At 41.7% G+C, this 7,524-nt stretch overlaps 2 protein-coding genes and 1 long non-coding RNA gene across 4 annotated transcripts in view; 1 reads left to right on the top strand and 2 right to left on the bottom strand.

The window, feature by feature from the left end:
• LOC105451042 overlaps positions 1-1,037 on the bottom strand; it is a 1,773-nt gene extending 736 nt beyond the window's left edge. Inside the window, exons 1-2 of one of the 2 annotated variants that reach the window (XR_974544.1) lie at positions 683-1,037; positions 471-517 (exon numbers count right to left, since the gene is read on the bottom strand). This is a non-coding gene — a long non-coding RNA (uncharacterized LOC105451042). Of the gene's footprint in view, positions 1-470; positions 518-682 lie in introns of those variants that run through there. The other variant, XR_974543.1, reaches the window with a different exon arrangement.
• Positions 1,038-1,127: 90 nt separating this feature from the next.
• LOC105451043 (pleiotropic regulator 1-like) lies at positions 1,128-3,667 on the top strand. Its single transcript, XM_011691236.1, has 6 exons — positions 1,128-1,290; positions 1,414-1,520; positions 1,657-1,781; positions 1,872-2,149; positions 2,273-3,070; positions 3,213-3,667. Exons 1-6 carry the CDS (start codon positions 1,288-1,290, stop codon positions 3,270-3,272), a joined length of 1,371 nt encoding a protein of 456 aa, XP_011689538.1. The 5' UTR covers positions 1,128-1,287; the 3' UTR covers positions 3,273-3,667.
• Positions 3,668-4,428: 761 nt separating this feature from the next.
• Positions 4,429-7,524, bottom strand: part of LOC105451044 (bifunctional purine biosynthesis protein PURH) — a 4,290-nt gene continuing 1,194 nt past the window's right edge. The window contains exons 2-7 of the mRNA XM_011691237.1: positions 6,924-7,127; positions 6,492-6,780; positions 5,894-6,385; positions 5,321-5,713; positions 4,948-5,212; positions 4,429-4,787 (exon numbers count right to left, since the gene is read on the bottom strand). Coding sequence (XP_011689539.1) covers positions 4,668-4,787; positions 4,948-5,212; positions 5,321-5,713; positions 5,894-6,385; positions 6,492-6,780; positions 6,924-7,127 — 1,763 coding nt within the window. The 3' untranslated portion in view covers positions 4,429-4,667. The remainder of the gene's footprint in view (positions 4,788-4,947; positions 5,213-5,320; positions 5,714-5,893; positions 6,386-6,491; positions 6,781-6,923; positions 7,128-7,524) is intronic.

Below are 7,524 nucleotides of genomic sequence, written 5' to 3'. Positions count from 1 at the left end.
CGTCTCGCTCGCGGCGGCTCCGTCGTCGGGACGTCCGGCGGAGCCGAACATCGACCAGACGCTGATCTTGTCCCCCACGTGTTCTATGTCTATCCTTCGTCTCACGCGGTACATCTTCAGGTGCCGCTGCAACGAGTCGACGACTTGCGAGTCGCATTCCACGTAGTACAAGTCGCTCTCCTCGCTCTTGTACACGACGGCGTTGCACATCACTCTGTCCCGGATATTCAGGGTGTAAATGTTGGGCGCCCCTTCGTCGAGGTGCCTCATATCGTTATCAACCCCTGGAGGAAGGTGGAGGCCTCGTTGCCTCTCACGCGCAGTAAGCTCCTGTCGCTCAAGCGTTCCAGGGTCTTGCCAGGGTCGACTCGGGTCGAGCTGTGCCTAACCGTGCACCGCTGGTGGTGGCCACCGAGCCTTCTACCTCGCTTGCACACTTGGAGAACGGAGCGACTAACGCGGTCGATTATCATAGCGGACGACGTCTCGTGTGGTTTTCGAACGGTCTTTTTTATTTCTACGAAAAATAATACGCAAGTACACTAGCCTGAAACCGGCGTTGGTTGGAATAATGTTGGATACGGTCTAACCTCACTTAACCTCTGAATATTTCGTATCTTAATTATTTCTATACGCAGTGCTGCGCAACAATATTGTGAACGATTATATACATAATTCTTACATTTATTATGGTTATTTGATCACGTTTGTTTCAATCAGTCCCAATTATATGATCCAGTAACTTGAAAGAGCCGAAAGGAACGGTCGTCCGCGGTCCGCCGCGTCCGCGCCTTGAAATCAGATGTGATCACTGATCAGATCAGATGATCCATCAGCTGTTCTTGTTGGCTACACCATGGGTTACACTTGTTACACTTTTTGTTACATTTAGAATGAAAGGGATATAGAATGACGTTAAAGAGAAAGAGAAAGGCGATAAAAAAAAATAATTAAGATACCATCTGATACTATCAACGGATTATCTTTTAACGCAAAAAAGAATTATTTGCATACCTAGTTTTAAGTTGGTATCAGATGGCGCGTCTGTTCCGCGTCCCTAGTCTTTACTTTGTGACCGCTCAGCGATTGGCGGAGCCGAATGCCCGAATGGTTGCTCGGGTTGCTCCACTGCGTCTTTTGTCGGAAGCCGAACGGAACGTGTGTGATCTCGTCGACCGCCTCATGGCATAACCTCTGTTGTAACTACCGAATCTTCCAGAAGCTTCTCTCTGGTCTTGCAACGTCGAAATATTAGGATCGTGAATATATCTTACAGAATTAAGAGACATGGTAAGAATATTTTTTTAATTAACTGTATTTAATTTCATTCTTTTCAATTAAAAATATGTCTGCATAGACACGTATATTGCGGACTTTGCTGCAAATTTCGTAAATAACCTTAACCTGTTCTAGGATGTCCAACGACATTCTGTGCGCACGCTGGTGTTTCGGCCCTTAAAGAGGACTCACGATATGTTTTTATTAAATCAAGGTTCTTTACCGTCGGAAGATCCTGTTCTGTAAGTATCTTGCCGTCGCAATCGCACTTTGTTGCAGTGTATTCTGAATTACTTCTCGATCGAACCATACGTTTTAATTTCTCGGAGAGAGGGAGAGAGGATCACTTATTTATTTACAATATTTATTTATTTTCAGGCAGCAAATGAAGAAGGTTGTAAAAGCGAAAGATTGTTACAGCCCAATAATGGAACGTGTGAAACAAAATAACATGGCCAAAGTGCAGCAAGAAAACGACATTGCAGACCCTCCGCCCCCAGGAGGTAATATCCTGTTACATACATACACTCACATGCATACACACAATTAAAAATTATTACAAATATATTTTATCAATTTCAATATGTTTTTAGATGAAACCTTTGGAGTTAATGCTACCTCGGCAGTTGTCCCTTACAATATAACAAAAGGAAGCACAAGTGTGGTGCCAATAATAGGTGTGGGGAGCAACGTAAGCAGCGGCACACTCGCAATGCCACCAAAGAAAATGCCCTCGATGGCGAAACCCAAGTGGCACGCGCCATGGAAATTGTACCGAATTATCAGCGGTCATCTGGGATGGGTAAGATGTTGCGCCGTGGAGCCTGGTAACGAGTGGTTCGCCACGGGCTCAGCCGACAGAGTAATCAAAGTGAGTGTTCCAATTTTTACGTTTTAATTTACTTAAGTAATGCTGCTCAAGAAATTCATAAAATTTGTGAATCACCCAGCGTGGTCTTTCTGCGGCAAGCTCAACTGTTTTCTAAATTTGCAGATATGGGATCTGGCGACCGGCAAGTTGAAGGTCTCGCTAACCGGTCATGTTAGTAGCGTCCGTGGCCTCGCATTCTCGCAGAGGCAACCTTATTTGTTCTCCTGCAGCGAAGACCAACAAGTCAAATGTTGGGACCTGGAATACAATAGGGTGATTAGAAGTTACTACGGCCATCTGTCGGCTGTATACTCCATGACTGTGCACCCGACAATAGACATGCTGGTGACGGCGGGTCGTGACACCACTGGGCGTATATGGGACATACGTACAAAGGATCATGTACATACATTGGTCGGGCACACGAACACGGTGGCCGGCGTGATCAGTCAGTCCGCCGAGCCGCAGATCATCACCGGCAGCCACGACTCAACGGTTCGCCTGTGGGACCTGGCCGCCGGAAAGTCCCGGGCCACGCTGACGAATCACAAGAAGAGCGTGCGCGCGCTCACGTTCCATCCGTCCCTGTACATGTTCGCCTCGGCGTCGCCGGACAATATCAAGCAGTGGAAGTGCCCGGAGGGCAAGTTCATTCAGAATCTGTCGGGCCACAACGCGATAGTCAACTGCCTGGCGGTGAACGCCGACGGGGTTCTGGTCTCCGGCGCCGACAACGGCACGATGCACCTCTGGGACTGGCGCACTGGCTACAACTTCCAACGGCTCCACGCCCCGGTCCAGCCCGGCTCGATGGACAGCGAGGCCGGCGTGTTCAGCATCACGTTCGACATGACGGGCACTCGCATGATTACGACGGAAGCCGATAAGACTATTAAAATGTACAAGGAAGACGACACCGCCGTAAGTTTTGGTTTTTTACAATAGCAATGGTTACTTATGCGCTATCGCGTGGCAATCGCACGCTGATAAATAAAGCTCGGCTAATTCGCCGTTCTTCTGTGAGAATCTTGCGCATTAACAGATCTGTTATTTATGTTTCCAGAGCGAAGAAACGCATCCCGTCGACTGGCGACCCGATATAATAAAAAGAAGAAAATACTAACTTACTCAAATATATATACACTGATCCAATTAATTTAACGTGTGACGCATTCAAAAATAAGAAAAAAATATTTTTTATATTATTTATATAGGATTACTTTGACTTCCAGACTGTAATGGATAAATCTGTCCAAGCTGCGATAAAAAGAAAAAATTTCCACCGAGAGTTTCGTTTCAGAAATATATACATATTTCGTTTATCATAAGCAAAAGTTCATATCTCGAGCGCGTATCGACTCCTCTCTTTCTCGCCGCATATACATTTATCTTGTACCACGTGACAATTGTACGAAAAAGTGCAGCTAAAAGAAACCGGTATGAAAACCGGTATTTATATTATTAAATAATTGTGATATACATATATGTGATATTTGATAATATAATCTAAATAAAGTGGGAAATATAATTTTACATATTTTTAATGTTTAATTATAGCCATAATGAAATATATATATATTAAATACATGTTATATGTTATATATTTTTATATATTAAATATTTTATTAAGTATTCCATACTATTTTTTCGTGCTTCTGTATTTTCATGTAAAGCAGTCTTCAAAATGCACCAATTTTGAACCTGTTTTTTTGTCACTGCATTTTTTTTACATGGTAAATAAAAAATTAAAAAATTAATTTTATTTATATTAACAAAATAGAAATGTAGGTATTATTCAATAATTAATTCGATAATTATAAGTCACTAATTAATTAGTTTAATGGGGTTCAATCTAAGTTACGTTAAATATCTTTTTCTCAATAAATATATTATTTTTGAAATTGTAATTTTCATCTACTTTATCTCAATCAAATGTTATCTGTTTTTTTATTTTTTCGACATCTTTATACTACAAACTTATATATAATAATAAAAATTAACTCTTCTAAAGACAAATGAATCTGAAGCCTAGGAATCATACGTTTTCGAGAGATGTATAATGCTTACATATCTAGACGTAAAACATAAATCTTTTTGTCTTTTTCATTTTCTGCGCGATATATTTGAAAAAATGTAGAAAGGACAAAAATTGATTGCGTCAATTGACAGGATCAATAATTTACGAAACGATCAATCTAAATTGATCATCTGAAAATTTTAGAAATAAACTAGTAATTAAAGCTGAATTAAGGTCAAAGTGCAAGATAAAGATCAAGGGATGCTATATGATTAAAGAATACGTGTATTGCAAATATATTTATGTATCAATATATGTATAGCCATGCATATAAAGCTTAATAGACATTAGACGTAAAAAAAAGAGGTATAAAAATATTTTCTATGTTGTCGCTCTTTTTATATCAAAACGTTGCAACATTAACTGGAAGAAACCTCTCGGCTGTATACATCGTATAAAAATATAGTAACAAATGTGTACGTTTAAAATTCTGTCTCAGATTTAATGGTGGAACAATCGGAATTCGGTGTGAGCCAGCACAATTCCGTGTTCGTTGCAGGCCTCGATTACTGCTGCGTCGTTTGTGGAACCAGCAGGACTAGCAATAAACTTGACACCACTCTGTAACAAAAAAAAAAAAAAAATCATGAAAAAACACAATATTAATAAATTTATTAGTCTACAAAAAAGAAAAGTGTCCATTGAGTGGTGTTTAACTTACCACGTAATTTTTTTTATTTTAAATTGCTGTATCTACGTGTAATAAAATAATTGTACATACAAGTCTGGCCCTATCCACGTTGTCCCTGAATGGGAAGAAGGCATCGCTGCTCAGAGCAACATTATCCAACTTCTTGATCCACTCGATCCTATCGCTCTCCGACAGTTTCACAGGAATCACTTCGTACATGGCCGCCCAGGTAGCTTCGTCCATGTCCTTCCCAACGGACCCGTTGACGTAATTGTCAATGGCATTAGAGATCTCCGCTCTCTTCACACCCTTCTTGAACTTCATTCCTGTTACCTTTGGATGCTGGCGAAGCCACCTGTAATAATACACAGATGCGAGATGTATAATAATACATGATAATAACTTTTATAATTATTTGTGTCTTTAATATTTGAAATATATATAATAAGAAGGTAAAACGAACCAATTATCGGCTTTGTCGCCAGCGAGCCTAGTGCAGTGAATTCTCGACTGCTGTCCGGCTCCCGTGCCGATCACTTGCCCGTCTTTGGCGTAACAGACAGAATTGCTCTGCGTGTACTTCACAGTGATGGTGGCCACGATCAGATCGCGGATAGCGCTCTCCGACAGAGTCTTCGACTTCGCCGTCACGACGTTGTGGAACGCCGATTTTTCGATGTTCGCATCGTTGCGTTTCTGCTCCATAACCAGGCCGTACAGAGTCTTGCGCTCCATTGGGGACGGTACGTAAGAAGGATCGATTTGGAGCACGCAATACGCGCCACCCTTCTTCTTCTTCAGTATCTCGAAAGCCTCCTCCGAGTAGCCAGGCGCGATAATGCCGTCCGAGACCTCTCTAAAATAATTACAGAAATTCGTTAATATAAATATCATCCTGTGTCAATATTATATTATCATTAACTTGTGTTTTTGTATTATTAATGTAAAAATTAATTTAAAAATTGTGTAAAAGTAATGTAAGTTTAAAAATTGTATTGGTATCATAATCATACGTTAAAAAAATTAGCATCAATACCTCGATATGATCTTTGCTGTCACAGCGTCGCACGGCTCGGACAATGCGACGAAATCGCCGAAGCTGGACATTCGATCGGCGCCTCGCGCACGAGCGTAAGCGGTCGCCAGAGGCGTGAGCTGTTCGTAGAGGTCGTCCACCTGGCACAGCTTCGCCTGTACACCGTCCAGGGGAACGCCGACCGCGGCGCCGGCCGGGCTGACGTGCTTGAAGGACGTCGCCGCCGGTAAATTCAGAGCGGACCTCAACTCCCTCACCAGCTGGTAACCGTTCAGCGCGTCGCACAGATTGATGAAGCCGGGCGACCCGTTCAGCACGGTCAACGGCAGCTTCTCCAGGGTGGTGAATATCTGCGCGGGCCTCTGATGCGGATTCATGCCGTAGCGGAGCGTCAGCTGAGAGACCCCGGCGCCGTACTGCTTGCGGAAGTAATCCGAGATAGCGTTGTCGTATTCGGCGGTGTGAGTGAACGCTTTCAGGGCTAGAGTTTGCCTGGAAGTTACATATAAACATATATGTATAAATATACATCGGAGTGCCGAAAAGCCGATTTTAAATGACTGCAATGCTGCATTATGCAAAGTTCAAGCCAGCCCACCTAGTCTGTAGGGAGGTGTTCTTGTCGGCAGCGGCGTCCATCTCTCTGATGACCTTTTCGTAATCGCTGGGGTCACAGATAACTGTAACTCTGCTGTGGTTCTTGGCGGCAGCGCGCAATAAAGTCACACCACCGATATCGATGTTCTCTATCACGTCCGCGACCGTCACGTTCGGTTTCGAAATGGTATTTACAAAGGGATACAGATTGCAAACCACCACTTCGATAAGATCGTAATTTTGCTTCTGGAGGTCTTGAGCGTCGGAATTTGTCAACCTGGCGAGAATGCCTATTGCAATAAAAAAAAGAATGTAAAAATTAATTGAAGATACATAAATTTATTGTATTTTAACATTTGTTCTTTCATTTAATTGAATAACATTTTAAATATGAGAATTTATTGTCATTTAACTGTAACAAATTCATTCTTACCGGCATGAATGGCAGGATGAAGAGTCTTCACGCGGCCACCAAGCATCTCGGGCGCTCCCGTAACTTCAGAAACATCTCGCACCGGTAACTTGGCGTCTCTCAATGCCTGTGCGGTACCTCCGGAAGCAATTAGAGTTAATCCAAGTTCGTGCAGTTTTTTTGCCAATGGTAGCAGATCGGTCTTGTCAGACACGCTTAAAAGAGCTGAAAGTTTCATGAAATTGATTAGCATCTCTGTCATGATTGCTCAAAAATATTACACATAAAATGTCAGAAAAAAAAATTCTAAAAATTGGAAAAATAATAAAATCAGCAAAATCTATAAATGCACGTGGAACATATAAAAATTTATATTTCATTTGATGCATATTCTTCCCAGCAAACCAATACGTAACTGTAATATAACTAAGGGAGCACATGGAAAGAACAATGATATATTTTATAGTTATAGAGATGATATGTAAATGCAATATAATTTTGAGGGCACTTTAGAAGAACAAAGATATATTTCTTTGTTACGTATATAATACATAACAATTACTTAAAAATGTAATGGAACTCACACGTAACTCAAAATACATAACATAGATGGAAAATTGTA

Source organism: Wasmannia auropunctata, unplaced genomic scaffold (assembly GCF_000956235.1).
Source record: "Wasmannia auropunctata unplaced genomic scaffold, wasmannia.A_1.0 LD336053.1, whole genome shotgun sequence".
NCBI lineage: Eukaryota > Metazoa > Arthropoda > Insecta > Hymenoptera > Formicidae > Wasmannia > Wasmannia auropunctata.
The sequence above is the reverse complement of the archived record's forward strand: the minus strand, read 5'-3'. Positions and strand labels throughout refer to the sequence as shown.